Here is a 21,529-nt window from a genome sequence, read left to right on the forward strand (position 1 = left end):
TTCAGGCATATTTTCTATGCAGCGGGAGAATTCTAACACAACCGTATGTAAAAAAACAAAGTAGTCTCCAATGTACAGATCCCAGCCCAACTACATGCCGATGGTCACCACAAGCACTGATTCTAGTGTAGGGAGCCACCAAATCTTTGCAGTCACCATATCCTAACAAAGGACACTATCCCATCGAATGTCACCAATAATTAGCCTTTGACATCCTGGTGATTCGGTAATATCCTCTCGTCTAGTGGCGACATACACTTTATGTACCCTGCCTGCATTTTCCTGAATGCAGAGAAACAACTGGAAATCCATAATTACACAAGAAAAAGACAGGATGGTACTGGTGTCGACACTATCATAAGTTCATCATTACAATGTGTGTGTGACCATTGGGGGGGTGGAATCTACCAAATATTTCAGAAGCTGAATGTTGAGACATTTTCAACCTACTCAGATGTACAAAATTAAAATTTCATTCAAACAAAATGATAAGACTGGTAAATACAGATTTTGCCACTAATATGCACTAAACCTGAAATCAATGAACGAGAACTAAGAGTAAATGAATGTGCTTGCTTTTGGAATTTTTATAGTAATTATAGTAGCAGTATTAATACTTTTTATTTTTAACAGGCACAAATGCAAGACAAATCAAGCTTCAAGGAACACATAAAAACAAGTAAACATCACAAAACATGTTTTAAATAAATACAGTTCACCAATTTAAATTCTGTTTAAGAAAGAAGTAGACCAGCCTATAAAATGTCATTAGCGGTCATTCAGCCTAAATTTAAAAGAATTAAAAACTGGAATGCAGTTGGCAGCAGATCACGCCACAATTTAACTCCATAATTTACGCAGCATACCCTAAAATTAACACACTTCCATTTTGGGTCAGTCAATGTTGGGTCACTAGAGAAGCATAATTTATGGGAACACATCTTGAATTGGATGCAATCTTTCAAATAGTCAGGCCCAAGCTAAGAAACTGACTTCCACATTAAGGCCAATACCTTGAGCTGAATTACCTCCTTTACTGGAAGACAGTCTGACAGAGACTTATATTTCCTAACACAATTTGAAACACACAATTACAATTCAACACTGCTTATAGTCTACTCAAGTTATATTAGGCCACATTTAGATATAGTGCAGAACAATATAATAGTCTGGACAAAACTACAGCTTGAATCAGTAGAATGAGATGTGAAGGCCTTGCTAATGGCGACACATTAAAGAGACTGTACACATAATATTGAGAGTGCTTAGTCACAGCCATAATTTAAGCATCACTAAATAGGGATGAATGAAATATTATGCCTAGGCTTCCTCTACTTGAAATGGTTGTATGCGGATTGCCCTGCTCAGTCAGGCACAACATTACAGCTGGCTGTAAGCCCCCACAGTAAAATCTCAGTTTTGCTTCATTGTGTAACAGATGATTTATCATTATTCAATGTCTAATTTCTTTCAAGCAAGCACCCACCGTTTGGACAGTGGAAGGCTTGTGATAATGATCCCATAGAATTGAATGTCATCCATATACATGTTGGTTGCATCAGAAGACATTGGATGAAATGAGACAAGCAAAAGGAATCCTATAGATGTTAAACAGTAAGGGTGGAATAGAGCCCTGTGGTTTCACAGGGAAACTGGCCCTGTGCAGTCGAACTAAATGGCTAAACTAAATACTCTGAATCCAATCCATTAAAAGTGAAAGGGGTAGATCGTGTCAAGGGCCAAAGTCCTTTGCCCCACCTCAATGTCCAATCTTCCTCCTCTGCAATTTTATACTGTTTACTGTAAAATTCAAATAGCCACATGTTTATAACGATACACATACTGTAACTTTGCCATATATGTAACAGTGTTTTTGGACATTTGTATTTAACCAAACGCATGAGGCAAAACTTTATTTGCTCCATTAAATCTGTATTTATAAGCCCTACAGACTTTGTGCGCAGTTAACCAATTTATACATAGTTCGAAATTAAGCCTGGGTGAGAGGACACAGAGCTTGTAAAAACACAAGCACTCGTGTGGAAATGCAGCCTTTGTGCTCAGATTCCTAATAACTGCTTTGTTCGAAATGAAACCCGGGTGGGAGGAGAGTGAGTTTGTAAAAACATGAGCACAAGTGTGGAGTACTCAAACACAAAGGAAAAAGTATCTCCTAAAATGGGAGCAGCGGATGGACACAAGTACTTGGTCCATGCTCTGGGGGAGGGCTGAACACAAGAGGCATGACTCATGCATACCATGGACAAATAGGGACAAAGGCTATGAGCGTGACAATGGAGCGAGCAAATGGTAAGCCAATGGGTGGGCTGCAGCCCACAGATTGAAAACAACATGTTTCTTTGAGAAAGAACATGGACTGTCTAACCGAGACCTGAAAATATTAAAAAGGTTTCCCACAGGAAAGAAGGAAAAAAAGTTGAAAAAAGGGAGGGAGGAGCGATGATGTAGTGGCCATGGGGGTGGATGATGTGAGCAACAGGAGGATTGAAAGGTGTTAAGCAACAGAGTAGGAGGGTGGGTGATGTAAAAAGAAATTAAAAAAAGAAAATTGAGCAGGGCTAAAGGGGCGTGTGAAGCAGTAGGTGGGCTAGGGTGAGAGGAAGCAACACAGAACATGGGATTTTTACTACGAAGCAATACATAAAGGAGACAACGATACACATGCACTCACGTGGAGTGCTCAAAGAAAAGAAAAAAGTAGTTCACTGACTAAAGGATTACAACAAGTACTCAACCAAAAGAATGTTATATAAGCTATGCACCAGGGGAGAAACAAACACAAGAAGAGGAAGGAAAACTATTAAGTATGCAACTGACAATGGCAAGAAAGGGAACGAGTGGTATGCAATGTACAGAACAAAAACTTGCTGTAAATATTATTGTTGCCCATAAGAAAAGTGAAGCCATACTTACCATTCTGCAATTAGCACAATAGGGTGATGCTCCCCATGAGTCAGACCCATAATTGTGTAGCCATAATTGTGCCAGTCAATGATCAGTTGGCTCCTTCTTATACGGCAGACAAGCCAAGAGATGGCGATGCTGGGAAGGCCTGGAGGATTCTGTCTTCACAAGATAGACAGAAGCAAACATTTATGAACTGATACTCCCAAAAAACGATTGCATCGTTTAAAGAAAACAATGCGTTTTTACAAGACAAAGCATCTGCTAAACTAATGAATTAAATACATTAATCAACAAACAAGGGCTTTCTAAAAGGTTCTATAATAATTGTGTATTGTTGCAGACACCTAGAGAAAATCAAGGCAGGCGTGACAAATGACCTTTGAGATAAGGCCCAGAATGTCCACCATACCTAGTCTTTTATTCCTGTGCAGCAAATATTATAGAATCACTAATATCAAGCACCACCAACCGATATAGTAAACAAAGTTGAACCTCCTCTTACTGATATTAAAGAACACCATTTATGTTGATAAATGAATGGACACTGTATAATTAGGGAGGCACTTGAAAAACAATTATGTTTATACCTTCACTGTAAGTTCTCACCAATTATCAACTTTTGGAAAATGACAGTACCACACTCTGTTCTATAGCTGCTTGACACAGCTTTGCAGACACAAGTATAAGTTTGAATCCATGCAGACATGTTTCCATCCCCGAGGCAGATTGGCACCCTAAACAGCAATCCAAAGTCAATCTGTGAATTGTTTTCATCTAATGTTTTAGGGACTGGTGGGGACATAGCTACTGATTGATTTATTATTATTAATGATTGATTTGATTTGATGTATTATTTTATAAAGCGCGCGGTTGCCCGTGGGCGTCTTGGCGCTAATCCTGTTGCAGAGACACATGGTCCGGCTTGCTCCGATCTATCTTGCCTTAAACAGCCAAGTTTGAAGTTCCTTCCGGAAGGAGAGCAGAGAAGTGCTGTTTTTAATCGTGAGTGGGAGTAGGTTCCAAATCCTAGCCGTCTGCAGAATAAAGCTCCTTCCTCCCCATCTGGCCTGTCTGAACCTTGGGACCTGAAGCAGTCGCAAACTGTCCAGATCTGAGGGTTCTGAATGGTTCGTAAGGTTTGAGCCATGTTCTAAGGAACTGAAGGCCTGAGCCATGCAGGGCCTTGTATGCCAGGCAGAGTGATTTAAACGTCACTCTTTGAGATATTGGGAGCCAATGGAGGTGATCCAATCTGTGGGCTATTGGCTCGTACTTCGGGACGTCCAACACCAGTCTGGCTGCTGCATTCTGCAAGCGCTGGAGTTTGGTTTCCGTAGTCCAGCCTTGATAGGACCAGTGCTGTAACCGCCATTTTCCTTGTATCAAGCGGGATATAAGGTAGGAGCTTCCTTATAATTTTTAAAATATACCATACTGCCGAAGTCAGTTTATTAGCCTGAGCATCAAAGGAGAGCTTGTTATCCAACGTTATCCCGAGGTTTCTTACCTTCTGAACCGGGGACGGACAGTTGCCCAAGCTAACTGGCCACTATTCTGGTGTCCATACCTTAGCATCCGATCCCAGCATCATAACTTCCCTTTTCTCCACGTTCAATTTTAAGCAGTTGCTCTGCATCCACTGCTTGATTTGCGTCATACAGGCCTTGAATTTTATCGCAGTTTCCTCAACATCACTAGCTATGGACACAACTATTTGTGTGTCGTCAGCATAGGAGACTGCAACGAACCAATTATCTCTGATAATTGCCGCCAGTCGTGCCACGTACAGATTAAAAAGGGTGGGGCTCAAGGAGGACCCCTGCGGCACACCGCATGGAGATCTGAAAGGCTTCGATCTTGCTTCTCCCAACTCTACTGTGAAGGATCTATTGCTCAGATATGAGGCCAGGAGCATACAAGCTGAGCCCTGAACACCTGCTTTGGCCAGCCGATCCATGAGTGTCTCGTGGCTGACCGTGTCAAAGGCCGCCGAAAGGTCCAAAAGGACCAAGGCGGCCTTCCCCCCGGCATCGAGAACACTCCTGAGCTCCTCTACTGCCATAAGCAGTGCCGTTTCAGTCCCATGTCCCCCTCGAAAACCAAACTGAAAGTGATCAAGGATATTGCCATTTGAGAGGAATTGGGCTAATTGTTTATTCAGTAATTTCTCCAAAACCTTTGCCACGAAAGGAATCCTTGCTATAGGTCTAAAGTTGCCTGGATCTTCCGGGTCAAGGTTAGGTTTTTTTTTGGAGTGGCATTACTGACGTGGATTTCCAGGCTTCCGGGAAAACTCCAGATGTTACAATCTGCCTAAACAGTGTTTCCAGCTGTTTACTTAAAAGTTCGGGAAAAATCTTTAACACCTTGGGAGGGCATGGATCCAAAGGACAGCCAGATCGGGTGGTCATAATTGCCTGCAGAATCTGCTCCTCTGATGGTGGCTGAAGATAAACTGGGTGCTCTGTTGTGTCGTAGGGAGCGCAATCTTAATCTCAACGTTTAACTGGTTTTCCCTAGTTATATCATTGTCATCTACAGCTGACTGAACCTTTGTGGATAAATCTGTTTTTTGAAGGAGTCATATACTGCGGAGACTTTGTTAACAAAAAAGTCTCCCAACGTGTTGCAGAAATCGGAGCTCATATCTACCGAGTCGTTATTGCCTATTTTTGTCAGTTTCTTTACTGTAGCAAATAGCTCCTTACTTGAGTTTCTGGCCTCGTTGATTTTAAACGTATAGTAACTGCTTTTTTCTGTCACTATGAGTTTTTTGTATCATGCCAATGAGGCTTTGTAGTCTTCTCTTAGCCCTGGTTCATAGTTCGCCCTCCAGACTTTCTCCGCTTTCCTGCAGTATCTTTTTTGCACCCTAAGCGCTTCCGAGAACCAAGGTTGAGATGGTGTTTTCCTTTTATGTTTAACCTTTCTGAATGGGACTGCAGCGCTCGCTGCGGTACTTATCCAATTTGTAATTTTCTCTGTGGCCGTATTACTGTCTGGGGTCAATTCGGGGACCAACGACTGAAGTTGTTCTTGTAATATCTGCGTGTTTATCTTGGCCCAGTCGTAATATGTGACTGTCTTTGGTTGTCGGGTGGACCTGGCTACTACTTCTGTTGTCTCAATTGAAAAAATGATCGCCTTATGGTCTGACCAAGGGACCACTACGGTTTCCAGTATTTTCACCCCCCTGTTAGAGGTAAATAAGCCATCCAGAGTGTGTCCTGCAATGTGGGTGTCCTGCTTAACCAGCTGTTCCATGGCCAGATTTGCCAGGGCATCATTAAGTGTTGCTACAGCTGTGTCCGAGCTCTTCTCGAGATGTAGATTAAAATCTCCTAAAATTGTGTAATCGGCGCCTCGTACACTGGATTCTAGGTAAGGGTTTAGTAAATGGATAAGTGACATTTTGGATCTGGGGGGTCTATAGATTAGGAGTCCGTTAAAAGTATAATAGCTAGTGGTCTTGATCTGAAAATCTAGCATCTCACCATCTCTGCTACTTCCCTTATCAGAGCTCCTTATCTTAAGATTCTTATTCGATATAATGGCCACGCCGCCGCTCCGTTTCCCCTTCCTGTCCGCCCTAGCGATCTGGAACCCTTCCGGTATGGCTACCGCTAAGTCTATATCTGATGCCTCATCTGCCCACGTTTCAGTGATGAAGAGGAGGGCAAGGTCTTGGGATTCAATCAGTTCAGCTGCATGGATGTTATGCTTTACAAGGGACCTAGTGTTAATTAGACCCGCCTTGATTGCTTTCAACTCTGTTTTAAGAACTTGTGATCCCCATGAACTCAAATCATTCACAAGTGAGAACAAGAAATCAAGGTTGCAGGTCGGACACTGTTTAATTTCTGAGTGCAGATTTATTATGGGACAAGAGATCACCCCATTAAGGGTGTATAGAGCATAGCTGGAGTAGCTAATCCTGCCCGGGCCTTTTTGATTTTGGTCAGGGGCTCTAGCACTCGGCCCGGTCCAGGTGCGGACGGGTGCAGACGGGCTCGCCTTCGGCGCGCCCGCTGCGCGTTCGGATCAGCATTGAGTTAAGTAAGCTGAGGGCGTCGGAGGACAAGAGCGCGAAGTGTGTGGCTGCTCTATCCCCCTAGGCACCCTCAGTTCAATCGGCACTTGCCGCGACGGACCGGGGTGCTGGGGTCGAGCAGGTATGTCAACTTAGCAGGTAAATCTTGATGTATGTGCAAAAACAGCGTAAATCATAAGGACAATAAATCAAGACAATAATTTTTAAAAACACCACGATCACCTGGCCGAGCCGTGAGTCTCTATGGTCAGACTTCACGTCCACTCTGCCCCAGGCTAAGTACAACTGATCGGAGTGCAATAAGATTTCTTTGTTTAAAAAGGAATGAATCCCTGTTCTAAAAGCAGCCTTCTCCTGGCCGAGCCACGAGTCTCTATCATCACTGGAAGTGAAAATGAAGACTAAAGGACTGATTTGGAAGTGAAAGTAATTAAACAGCAGCCAAAAAAGAGAGGTTGAGCACAGAGGTTTTCCTTATGGCAGTACCACCACTAGTTTCACCCTCAGAAACATCAGGGCAGCCAACAGGGGACATGTTATCTGAAGCTCCAGCCTATTTAGCGCTGGTCTTCCACAATCATGTCCACTGGCTTTTTTTGGTGCCTGCCTCTGTCACAACAGGCTGAAAGCAAAAATGTCCTTCCTGCACTGGAGAGAAACCCTCAGCTGGAAGAGGTGCATCGCTTTTAGATTTTCTGAAGAAATAGCTGTACTTGGTGGTTTTGCCTTGAGTAAATAAAACAAAATTGATCATCGGTACAAAACGTTGGATTTGGCATTGTGGGCATGAGTTTTTTTTTTCTTCCAATCAAAGATGCTCAACTCGGCTGCAACGCTGCTGCCTCCTAAGATCACAAAAAGTGATCTGCATGATCCTTAGCCCAAGTTCTACCAAGTAAAAATGAATGTTGCATTTGGCATCAAGGGAGTTTTGGTTTCCTCGGCTGGGAGAGGCAAGCGAGCATAGGAAAATCATGGCTGTAAAGGTATCCTTCAGGTGAATCACACTCAACATGTTGTGGACGAAGATGGTATGATTTTTAAGAACCACTTTGTAGTAAATGGAACATAGTGTGTGGTCAAAGGTCCCTGTTGACGAACTCACTAATAGACCTGAGAGAGATGATTTAATTTACAGGAGACCCTGAGCTTGTAGTATTTGTGTATTAATCTGTCTAAGTGCAGGGTCAGATCCAAGTAGGATCTGTAGGGTCCCTGACTGGATAGAACAGGTATTCACGTCCTACATGCCATCGGTCAAATATTCTTCTTGCCTTCACAGTAGGCCTCAACTACTGCCAGGAATGTCTCTCAGGTGTCCACCTGAAAGACTCAATGGACAAAATGTCTAAAAAGAAGAAAAAAATAAAACATTTTCCTTCAACCAAGTGAATTGATTGATATGCCCTGACAAACATAATAATATAACAGACTTTTTCTCCTGTATTGTGCTCAAGTAGGTTTCAATTTGGCTGCTGCCAGGACGTTCAAACTCTCTGCAGAGAGGACATGGTGAGTAAAGACTAGCTCATAAAGTCCATATTCTGTGGCAAGCAGAAATGATTCCTGTAAAAACAAATAAGAGGTCTTCCCATAAAACTTGTGATCATCGCTGCATCACACAACAAGCCTATGAAAGGATGTGTGCTCTGTTTCTGATTACATATCTTTGTTTATACACAATGCACCTAGAAGACCAGCATGGCACACATCACACATGCAAGGCTTCACTGCTCGTGATTCATAGCCTTTCCCTACCTGTGGTTAATTTGTAAAAAACAATATTTTTAAAAAAATGCCCAGGCCTCATCAGGAGGCAGCTTGCACCAACCAATTTCTCCTGTTCGTGCAGCCTAGAACAGAACCAACTACTAACCATGAAAGTGGGGAACGGATGTGGCGTAATGGCCAGAGCTGCCGACTATGGAGCTGGGGAACTAGGTTCAACATCCTGGGAGTCTGAGCAAATCACTTAATCTCCCCATGCCTACCATAAATTAATGTGTCCTTAACTGGTGATCGTGAAAAGTGCCGGTGTTGATGATTAAGTGCCAGTGCTGAGCACCGGAAACCACTGGCGCAAATTAAGCACTGCTCCCTACACAAAACAATTGTTATAAATAGCATATTACACTTTGCACACCTGCAAAAATGGGTTATGGAAATATTGCATTATATTGCAATTTGAAAAATCACGATCCTGGTCCACCGTTCTCTCGATGAGACAATCCAGGTACGGAACACCAGACGCCAAAATCTTACAAAATCAAAGAAGTACTTTAATTCAACAGTCGCAAATCAGTCCATTACAGGCTAGTGCCTGCCTTGAAGCGTTTCGACCACAGGGACGCGGGCTTGATCCTTGATGTATTGTAATTTATATACCATGGATGGTTTTAATGTTACTCCATAGAGCCAACTGAAAGTGTTCAGTTGAACACCATTGGGTGGCTTTAGTGATGTTGTTCCCATGCAGGGTTACGCAGTATATGATGTTTTTCTTGCACATTTCAGGGTAGTGCAAGTTACCAAAGTTTGATGGAAGATTCCGTGAGGTTGATTTACTGGAATGCTCCATAGTGTTAGCGGTATTGTCATGAAGACCTTAAAATGTCAAGCAGTTCATAGTCAGGTTGTGGCGTCACTTAATGCGCATTCACTATTTATGACATTTGTGCTAGGGGCACGACGTAAGAGCAATATGTTCTAAACAGAGTTGACTATATTTGTTTTAATCAGGAGGCATTACTGAGAACTGCTTGGTATTGAGATTGTAGTGCCAGCTGCAGGATTTACACATCCATCACAACTAGCACCTCAGCTTCTCTTGCAGACAAGTACACCAACCCTGGTGGCTCTTGGCACACCCACAGACAGCATGCAATCCCACTGCAGCCACAGAGTGTAACAAATGAAAAAACACAGCGCCAGGCCTTTTCTATCTACAGTATCTGGGACAACATCCCAGTATCCTACAAGATGGCCTCTACGCTGCTCCATTTTAGGGAATGAGTTGAAGAGCACCTCTTTAAAGAACTCTACATCACAATTCATCAACAGTTTCCTCTCCAGCCACCTCTCCTATTGCTCGCTGACTTTTTTCTGGGCTTTGACTATGTACAGCGCTCCGCTGCCTTTTGGGTAGGCTCATGCTAGTGATACCACATTCAAGCATACATACATACATAGTGAAGTCCACCGCAATTTCTAAGGTATATACATGCTGCGGTTTTTAGGATCATGTTACTAAGGTAATTTATGAAGGTGGAAACGCCACCATGCCGACCTGCTGCTGACTGAAAACATGCGACTGGGTAATCCAGCACTTGATTATGTCATTAGGAAACCTGGCAAACTGCGCACCACCCACCTGTCTCCTTAGAAAAGTAATAAAGAAACACCACTCTTATTAAGAAACACGAGTGAAACCCAGACCAAGATAACTGAACCACAAAATAGAAACCAGAGGTAGCGTGCAAACTTACAAACCGTCCCTTACGACAGATAAAGATAACCAGAAAAGAAAATAGAAACCAGATCAAACATCTCCCTAAAACCTGGGCCACTGCCAGAAATTACAACGAGCTATACCTGCACAAACATTAATATTCCTATCATCACTCCCTTTACACAACACAAACATTAAAAACACAATCATATGCTACTCCACCAACAGACCATGGCCGTTGGCCAGACCAACATGACCCAGTGAAAATGAAAAAAATACAAACAACAATGCTCTAACCAACATTCTCATAACTCTTTGCGTTGGGCGTCTTTCAGCGCCACATGTACTGTATTTTCTGTTAAGTATTGCAGTGATTGGGGTCTTTCGACCGCACAACCCAAAACACACAACTACACACACAATTCAGACAAGAGACTCGCAATTTTTGAAGCCAAAGTGGCTTTCATTTATTTGTCTCCTGCCTAAACATGTCTCGGTCTCAATATAGGTCAATGGGGAAAATACATTTCCCTGGCTGATTTTCTGTAAAACGTGACAGGCACAGGTTTCTTTCAACCACTCCCATACTGCAACTCTTGAACACCTTAACAAGATGGGTGTCGATCAAACCTACACACTTCAGTGCAATATGACACTTTTGGGTATCTTTGAACTCCACAGGTACGGTACATCATGTAACATATAATTAGTGGTCTTTCAACAAACACTCAAGCACATTGGGTGTGTCGCCAGCTTCAGGACAATCGTAACAGGACATCTACCAACCTACGCTCCACCAGCCCGGGTATCTTGCACAAATAGCATTACGAAATTAACACAACACGTTATGACACGTGTTTCGTCAATTAAGGACTGCCTTGAGGCTGTGAAAAAGCATTACAACAAATCATTATAATGGAATTAGTGATACAATGTAACCAATTTAAAATAAGAAAAGTGGCATCATCCACTGCTGGGTGTTCCATGAAGACTGGTATGCTATGCTATATCATTTATAAAGTATCCAAATACCGATTCAGTTGTCCCAGCACTGGAACAGCTGGTGGAGTACAGCAAACTCAGGAGCAAAGATGGATTAGCCTCTGAAAGGCCAGGTCTTCAAGCCTTTCCTAAAGTACAACAGTGAAGGAATTGTGCGGAGAGTCATAGGGAGATTGTTCCAGAGTTTAGCTGCCATCATTGAACACGTCACTTGACTCTTGGAATACCAAGGAGAAAAGCCTCCCATGAACATGGCGAGCAAGCTGGTGCATAGTTAGTTCATTTCTTCCTCAAATAACAGGGTCCTATGTGATGTACAGCTTTAAAGACAAGGCAGAGAAACGAAGACTATTCTTTACTCCACAAGCAGCAGTGTGTGTGTGTGGGGGGGGGAAATCGGTGCATAAGAGGCAGAAGAAAAACGTGCGAGACCAAAGGTCAGCTGGACCGCAGCTTTTTAGACCTTTTGCAGATTTTTCATAAGGCCTGTAGCCAAGCCTAGAAAACGGGAGTTACAATATTCCAGCCGACTCAAAATAGCAGCCTAGATCACCACACGGTGGACAGACTTCGGGAGCAAGGGCACGACCTTCCTCCCTGTATATAGTTCTTATAACATAAATCAGGGATGGTAGATGAGAGCTGAAATAGTTTTAGAAAAGTGTAAAACGGGGGCTTACCACCAAACTACCACGTTGTTCTGAAATAGAACATAAAATTGGTAAATGTGTGGGAACACTGGTATATGGAATACAGGAGACAAAAGGGGACTTAAAATGCAATGAATATTAAAAGTGAATAGCTCAAGTGTGCGAAGAGTCGGTGTATGGTGAGACATGCCTATAAGGGATGGTAGTGTTTTCTGTGCATAGGGACAGTGTAGACTACAAACACGATTACACAGTTTCAGCTACGAGTATATCAAAAATGAGAAGGCAATAGTGTAAGGTACCCCTTGCACTTAAGATTCTCAAGGACAAAAAATAGTAGGGGGCGTGGCTAGCGCCCAAAGAAGATGGCGGTCCTTCCTTGGTCTCCCGGGAGGCGGAGGCGGTGGCGAGCCCAGCATGACTCCTTCGGCTTTTACCCGATGCTGAATCGCGGGAGGTGATGTGGGAAACCTTGAGGCTTTGACAGGCGCCCCTTGGTTAACTTCCTGAAGCCTCTACATAAGCTTTTTGCTGCCAAGTGAGTGGGGCGCCGGCTTGTGGAATCGCAGCCGCCATTTTGCAGAACCGCTGACGGAGCTTCGCTCCAAGCGGTCCTCTTTTGCTGCGTGTACTGCTTCAGGCGCGCAGATGCGCTTTCTCCTCTCGCCTGTGCCCCGCATTGACATTCTCTTAATTTAACTCTGACAGGCTCCTTGGTTTCAGCGCTTTTTCGCGCGCTGCATTTGTATTCACGGCCCGCTGCCACAGCCATTTTCTGCCTCAACGCTGACGCAGCTTCAGCTCCCGCTTCAACGCGGCTCCCATTTCCTGTATAAACAGCGCTAGAGAGTCTCTTGCAATTCCATTCTTAGCGCTCACATCTCCATATGGCGAAGTTCAACAGCGACCAATATTTATTCCTCTCAAGTACTTTTCTGCTATAGTGGACTCTCTATCACAATTTTGCAGTTGCTGCATGTTCCTATTGCTACATACCCCTGCCTCAGCATTCTAGGAGGCTCCACAATGTAGTTCTCTTTACTTTTCAAGAGGCTCTTTGACCACCTTGATTGTTTCAATGTTTTTTAACTGACTGTACTCCTTCATTTATTGCCAGTCACATAATACCCTCCTGTGTTGCTTTGATATTCTACATTTCTGGCGATAATTCCCAATTTGCATTTACCTGTCTCTTTTTGCCTCACTTATGTTTCCGTGCTTCTATTGTATATGCCTACATTATTTTACTGCACATGTATAATCTGTTTTTGAATTCACTGACTGTTCATGTGGCGCTTATGACTCGGCTTTGACGTATGGCATTTGTTGCTTTGTTTAACACGTATCTATACTGTCTTGTGAGTTAGGTACCTATATTTAGTCATAAGGCCATTGTACTATCAATTGAGTTATTGTGAACTGTGATTTTATTACTCTTCACCTAGATTTCTTTAATTGCTCACCTCCTTTATGGGGAGGTTATCTAAGGATTTCCATAAGCCATCTCTCACCTCACGTAAATTCTTAATTCACACGAGCTCTCGATACTAGTGTCTCGCAATGGGCGATTCACTTGACACATCATCTAAAAGCTCCTCGGCAGCCTAGGCTCCATCAACGTCTGGTACTCATAAAGGCTCCATCAAAAGATTAAAAAAGGATCCTCCTTCTCCTCCCAAACAGCCTGCTTCGGTCACAATGGACATTATATTAGAGGAAATTAGGGCCTTGCGCCCTTTCATTGAAGAGACTAAAACTACACTCCAATTGGTCAAATGTTGATGATCGTGTTACCCTGTTGGAACAAAATGTTGTTTCTCTCAACTCTTCTGCTTCTAAGGTTGACCCGCTTTGCGCACAAGTTTCAGCTCTCCATAAGCAAGTTGATAACTTGGAAAACAGAAATAGAAGAAATAAACTCCGCATTTATGGGCTTGCGGAAGGTACAGAAGGTTCTGACCCCCTTGCTTTCTTCAAATCATTCCTGCCAAAAATCCTTCAACTACCAGAAAGCACTAATCTCAATATACAGAGAGCACATCGTCTGGGCCCTCCTCCTAATGCGTTGTCTACTTCTGCTGTCAAAAGACCGAGGGGTGTCATCATCTACTTCCTTGAATACACAGATCTACTTACAATTTTAAAAGCTGCCAGAGCCATGTCTCGAATTACTTGGTCCGAGAACACTCTTTTCTTCTCACAAGATTACGCTAAATCTACTGCAGACCGGCGTAAAGAGTTTTTGTCCCTCCGTCCACAGCTTCGCTCTCTGGGAGCAGGTTATGGGCTATTTCATCCTTGCCTTTTCAAAGTGACTCAACAATAAAACCACCACTTATGATGATCCGTTAAAGCTGAAGAGCTTTCTTTATTCCCACAATGTTGACACAATGGACATGGCTTCTACATCGAGCTCTAAATAACTATGCTTAACTGATGGTTTTGTATTTTTGCTGTTCTCTTTGTTGTTCTTTATAACTGTTACTCATAAGAAATCTTTCAGGATGTATACTTAATCCATTTTTTTTACTTATTAATGTTGTTATGCACTGTTCTTTTTTCCTTCCAAACAGGTTTTTTTTCCCCACATGTTACCTTCCTTCCTTTTGTCTTTGAAGTCCGTTGGGATCGTTTCCCTTCCCGCCTTCCCTCCAGAGCTTTGGACCAATCATTGTTCTATGTGGCCTCCATCCTCCTACCCTCTTGTATGTTTTCGACGTTATGTAAGTTGACCAATCCTTTCAATATCTTTTTTTTTTATTCTGTCATCTTTTTTCTTCCCTGTCTTATGTTCCATACGTTGTGTAAGTTAACTACTCTTCACTTTATCTTCATGTTTTCTGTCCTCCTTTCTCTACATTTATTTCCTTCCTTTTCATATCTTCTTCCTATCTCTCTTTCCAATTCAAATGTGTTTCAAGTCTTATCTATTCCTAACATTCTTTTCTTGCTACTCTCCTTTTTTCCTTTCTCTTTTGTTCTCCTTTTTTCATTTTCAGCTCCCTCTAATTTCATACAGCTAGCTAGTTTTACAATTAAGGTTTTGTTCTTTATGGATATAATTTGTTTGGCTTTTGTTGTATTTTTATGACTTTTTTATATGCCTTTATATTTCTTGCTCTTTACGAATATGCTTCAACTGGCTTTTGTTGTATTTTTATGGTCTTTTCATATGCCTTTAAAAATGGTATCCTGGAATGGAGACAGAGAGTTTTAACACACCTAGCCAAATTCAACGCAGATATTGCTTGCATACAGGAATCACATTTATCGGCTGAAGAGTCTGCAAAACTGACAAGGGGCTGGGTGGGCGAGGTTTTCTTTTCCCCAGGTGATGGCAAGCGTAATGGAGTACTTATTTTATTTCGAAAGTCCCTTTCTGTCAAGATAATAACGAATTGCATGGATCAATTAGGTAGATGGGTTCTGGTGAAATTCATAATAGATAATGTCCCCATTTCCCTTTTGAACATGTATGCTCCTGCAACTGGTGATGCCTCTTTTTGGACCTCTTTAGCTCCACATATTACACAACATTATGATGACAATTTCATTCTTGTAGGTGATTGTAATGAAGTTTTTGATCCTTTTTTAGACAGACATTCTTCTAGCCTATACATTCCTCACAAATCACACAAATCTTTTACACAACTTATTAATCAATACAAACTCATTGATGCATGGAGGCTTTGCAATCCCACCCTACGAGAATATTCATTCTTCTCACCACCTCATCAAACTCAATCACGATTAGATTATTTTTTCACTACACATCACCTTTCCCAATCCCTAATTGCTTCGGATATTGGCTCCATTTCGATATCCGATCATGCGCCAGTCACTATACATTTGGATATACTACAAAAACCTACTACCACTCGGATATGGCATTTTAATAACTCCCTCCTTCTTGATTCAGACTTCGTTTTCTTCCTCTACATCTTTTTTTCATGAATACTTCTTGTTGAATCAAACTGATGATATTTCCTTTCCTGTAGTTTGGGATGCATTCAAGGCGTCTGCTAGAGATTTCATTATTGGCTATGTCTCTCGCAAACGGAAAAGAGCACAACAAATTACTAATGATCTCTTATCTAAAATCAACCAACTGGAACACTCTTATTATACTTCTAAATCAAAGGCGTGTTTAACTGAACTCATTGCTACAAATTCCAATTCAATAAGGATACCACAAATAACGCCTCAAATTATTTATTAAAATCTAGTGCTAAATTCTATGGTGGTCAAAATAAGGCTGGAAAATTATTGGCCAATTATTTGAAAGTAAAACAAAATAAAGTAAACATAGAATCCATTTTTGGCCAAGACTGTATACTGAAACATAAAGACGATGAAATATTACAAGAATTTCTTCAATTTTACAAAATGTTGTATTCCTCCGAAACATCTTCTTTCGAGCACTCCAACCGCCAATTTCTGTCTCAAATCCAACTCCCTTCTGATAATTCTCCAGATCTTTCCTTATTGGAAACAGATCTAACACACAAAGAACTCCTTCTTGCGCTAAAAACGCTAAAAAACGGGAAGGCTCCGGGTCCGGATGGTTTTACAGTTGAATTTTTTATTCACTTCTCAAAATTACTCATCCACAAATTGCATACTCTTTTATCCACCTTTCTTGATTCCGGCACTGCTTCTGGTTCCTTCTCAGATGCTCTCATTTGTATTCTTCCTAAACCAGGTAAAGACCCACAATACTGCAAAAACCATCGTCCCATCTCCTTGGTTAATATCGATTATAAAATCTTCTCAAAAGCTCTAGCCCTACATTTGGAATCCTATTTACCTGACCTTTTAGGAAGGGAACAGTCTGGATCGTTAAAGGCAGATTGCTTACAGATAATACTAGATTATGTTTTGACATTCTTTCCAAGACCTCGCAGTCCTCACATCCTCTTGCAGCCATAGCTTTAGACGCTGAAAAAGCTTTTGACAGCGTCGAGTGGTCATATCTTTTTCATACTCTGAAGTGGTTCGGCTTTGGTCTAAAAATTTCTACCCTGATTTCGCTTTTGTATTCCCACCCTAGAGCGGCTATTTCGGCGAATGGTGGCATATCTTCTTATTTCTCCCTTGGTAGAGGGGTTAGACAGGGTTACCCACTCTCTCCCTTTTGACCAGAAACTTCTTAATGATGAATGCAGGAAAGACGGAGATTCTGCTCTTTGGAAAGGCAGATAAAATCTGGTCCGAGGATTGGTGGCCTGCCTCCCTTGGCCCTTGCCCCAAGCCCAAATCCTCAGTGAGAAATTTAGGGGTAATAATCAACAATAAACTGACTATGTCTGAACATATCAATAAAGTTGTAGGTACCAGCTACGGCCTCATGCGTAGGCTGAGAATTTATTTTAAATGGCTTCCCCTTTCAGCCCGTATGCCTCTAGTACAGGGACTCATTGTTAGTAGAATTGATTACGGGAACGCCCTCCTGGCGTCAACAAATACCACCGTGCTGGCCCGTCTACAGGTCCTACAAAACACCGCTGCCAGATTGGTGCTTAACCTTCCTCCCCGTACCCCCTCATTACCCTGCTTAAAAACCTTGCACTGGCTCCCAATATTAAAACGTATAAAATTCAAACTATGCTGCCTGGTCCACAAATCCATCAATGGGCATGGCCCAGCTTACCTAGAACAAAAACTTAAGGTCTACCACCCGGTGAGAACACTTAGATCATCCACCAAGTTCCTCCTAAGCGTCCCTAGAGTTCGCACTGCTAGAAACGGTGACAGAGCCTTCAGTAAAACAGCTCCTGAAGCATGGAACTCCCTGCCCATCCAGATTAGGATGGAACCTGACTATTTGAGATTCCGCAGACAGTTAAAAACATGGCTTTTTTAGTTCTGCTTTGTTTGGGTTTCTGATAGGACTTTCTCTGCAAGCGCTCTGAGACCTTCGGGTGATTTATGCGCTATGCAAATGAAAGTAATAATAATAATAATTTAATCTTGCCCTAGAGCCTTTCTTATTGCGGATCTGCCAAAATAACGAAATTCATGGTTTCAACTTTCAACAGACCACAATTAAAATGGCGGCATATGCTGATGATGTTTTACTGTTTATATCTCAACCCACTTCATCCTTTCCTGCGTTCTTAGATGAGGTCAATTCTTTTGCACAAGTCTCTGGTTACAAATTAAATAAAGAAATGCGAAATTTTACCCCTTACTAAATTCACTTATGAATCTTATTTTACTGACTCGGGTTTCACATGGAATCCTAATTCTATTAAATATTTAGGTTTTCATTTTACGTCCTCCCTTTCGGGCACAGTCACTCGCTGTATGGAAGACTGCATACAAAAAATAACTACTCTCACCTCAAAGTGGCATCCTCTATATCTATCCTGGTGGGGTAGATTAGATACAATCAAAATGATACTTTCCCCCATAGTTCTATATACGATTTCTAATATTTCATTCTCTATTCCTTTGAAACATTTCAAGAAAATCAATTCCATCCTGTCTCTTTTTTTATGGGGACATAAAAAATCACGTACGTCTATATCTAAACTGATACGCCCCAAGACAGAGGGTGGGGTAAATTTTCCAGACTTTTCCCTTTATCATAAATCTTTTTTATTAATTCAAGCATCGAGATGGATTTCCGATTCCTCTATGTCTTCTCCTCTTTGGTCGACCCTAGAAAAGTCTTTTATATCTCCTTTTTCATTTAAAGAATATCTTTCGTTTTCTCACAAGCCACAATTATTATCTACTCCTATTCTTAAACATACCTCTAAAATCCTCCCACCCCCTCTTATCTCCTCTTTTTTCGAGCAACCTATTTGGCATAATACTTCCATTTTAATAAATAATAAAACGATTTTTGGGAAATCTTGGAGACGAGGCCTTATTTGGGTGCACCAGATTATTTCATATTCACTAGCTGCTGCCACTTTTCATTTCCCTCCCACTTTCCGCATTAAATATCTGATACTAACGCATGCACTTCAATTAGCCTATAATGCTTATATCACTTCCCCTCCTTTTCCGTGTCAGGAGCCCTCTAACATTTTAACACTACGATCCTTACTACTTAAAGGTACCAGAGCTTCCAAAATCTATGCACTTCTTCAGGCTCCATCATCACCACGCGTTAAAACCAAGACAGAGGACGCTTGGGAAGAGGATTTAGATGTTTCCTGGCCTATTGAGTTATGGGATAGGATATGGATGAAGATACGCAAATCATCTAGAGCTGCAAACACCACTCAAACACATTTTTTTGTTTACAACCGACTTTTATTGTCTCCACTGTTCTTAGCAAAAGACACCCCGACACTTCTGATACATGTTGGACCTGTTCTTCACCACGTGCGGACTTACTCCACTTGCTTTTCAAATGCTATCCAGTTCACTTTTTTTGGGTTAAAGTATGGTCTCAAATCAATACGATTTTCTCCTCTACTCACCCTTTTTCTATTGCTCATATTTTCTTAGGAAGTACTTCTCCTATTTGGGATCATTGTACTTTTAACATAAAAATAATTGACTTACTATTAGCGGTGGCCTTCCAACACATTACCAAACTTTGTAAGGACGTTACCAAACTATCTTATCAGGCGTATCAGTCTTTAAATCCCCATGGTACTCCCAAGAGCTTAGAAATTTAAGGAAAATTTGCAAAACTCTGGAGCGTAGATGGAGAAAGGACTGGGCCCCCCTCAATAAAGAGAAATACAAAACAGCCATGAGGACCTATAAATCAGCCCTGAAAATAGCCCAAGCCTCTTTCTTCGAAGAGAAAATTAGAACTGCCTCCAACTCGTCTCGGGAGACATACAAAATAGTAAAAGAATTACTCAAAATACCCAACCCCCCATTGGTGCAGGAATCCTCGGACACCAGATGCAACCAAGTAGCAGCTTTCTTCGAGAGCAAAATAAAAAACATCTTACAATCCCTTCCGCCAAAATCTGACAGTTATGCCCCCGCGGATCCCACTGCCGCAAACACTGGCCCCACTCTGGACTCCTTTAACCAGATTTCCAAAGAAGGCTTTCTAAATGCTCTAACAGGCATGAAAAGTGGATCCCCGAATGACCCGGCCCCATGCACATCCTTCAGCAGGTGGGACCTACCATCTCGCCTTTGGCCACAGACCTTATTAATGCCTCATTCGACCAAGGAGTGGTTCCCCCTAGTTGGAAACAGGCAGTAGTTAAAGCACTGCAGAAGAAACCAGGACTTGATCCCGAGGACTTCGCAAACCTTCGACCAATCTCTCTTTTACCAGGACTGAGTAAGATCGCAGAGAAGGCCGTAAACCAACAACTTTCGGCCTTCTTAGAAACTAACAATTTGCTTCGCCCCTCTCAAACAGGGTTTCGCCCGGGTCAGGGGACCGAGACCGCCCTTCTGACAGTGGTCGAGGAAGCAAGATGCATCTTGGATTCAGGGGGATCGGCTTTACTGATCCTCCTGGATCTAAGCGCTGCATTAGACACTGTAGACCATGGGATCCTGATCCAGCGCCTTCTTAACCTAGGGGTGAGAGACACCGCACTGCGATGGCTCACATCCTTCCTGAAGGACAGAACCTTCCAGGTATGTGAAAGGAATGCGCGCTCCAAGCCTTTCCCCCTCCAGTGTGGTGTTCCTCAGGACTCCTCATTGAGCCCTACTTTATTTAACATTTATATGGCACCCCTGGAGGATGTTGTCAATCCCTTTGGGATTAAAGCCGTCACTTATGCTGACGACACCCAACTGGTCGTCTCAATCTCCCTGCAAAAGGACAAACTCAAAAAGCTGCATGATTGCCTTGCAGGAATCTATAACTGGATGTGCGATTCGCGACTTAAATTAAATGGCACAAAAACAGAGCTTATGCTTCTGGGTCAGCGAATAACATCCCTTCCCACCTCCATATGGCCACTGTGTCTAGGGGATCTTCCGAAACCAAAGAAAGAACTCAAAAGCCTAGGGTTCTGGCTGGAGCAAGATCTCTCCCTGAAAACACAGGCCAAAAAGACTGCTGGTACCTGTGTGGGCCTACTTCGCTCAGCCCGGAAGATTCTCCCCCTACTTCCGACACAATCTCAAAAGCTGCTCATTCAAGGTCACATCTTAGCTAGACTAGACTACAGCAATGCTCTTTTTATTGCTGCGCCAGAATCCACCATGGATATCCTTCAACGCACCCAAAATGCAGCAGCGAGGCTGTTGACAGGCACCGCCCAGAGAACATCGGCAAAACCAGCACTCAGAGCTCTCCACTGGTTGCCTATCCGGGAAAGGGTCAAATTTAAGGCTCTATGTATCACCCACAGATCCCTTCAGGGTAAAGGGCCCCCTATGCTTGGGACAATACTCTATCCTTACAAAACTACCAGGTCCCTGCGTTCATCCCAAGGCAACCTGGCTACTGTTCATAGAGTCAGGAAGGCCCGCACTGGAGGGCGACGTTTTTTCGGTCACTGCAGC

At 42.5% G+C, this 21,529-nt stretch overlaps 1 protein-coding gene across 2 annotated transcripts in view; it reads right to left on the reverse strand.

The window, feature by feature from the left end:
* The window catches only part of ALG1 (ALG1 chitobiosyldiphosphodolichol beta-mannosyltransferase), a 233,498-nt gene that overhangs the window by 166,703 nt on the left and 45,266 nt on the right, over nucleotides 1–21,529 (reverse strand). The window contains exon 4 of one of the 2 annotated variants that reach the window (XM_078662966.1): nucleotides 2,935–3,083. In XM_078662966.1, the coding sequence (XP_078519092.1) occupies nucleotides 2,935–3,083 (149 nt within the window). Of the gene's footprint in view, nucleotides 1–2,934; nucleotides 3,088–21,529 lie in introns of both variants that reach the window. The other variant, XM_078662967.1, reaches the window with a different exon arrangement.

The sequence above is a fragment of the Lissotriton helveticus genome, chromosome 10 (assembly GCF_964261635.1).
Source record: "Lissotriton helveticus chromosome 10, aLisHel1.1, whole genome shotgun sequence".
Taxonomy (NCBI): Eukaryota; Metazoa; Chordata; class Amphibia; order Caudata; family Salamandridae; genus Lissotriton; species Lissotriton helveticus.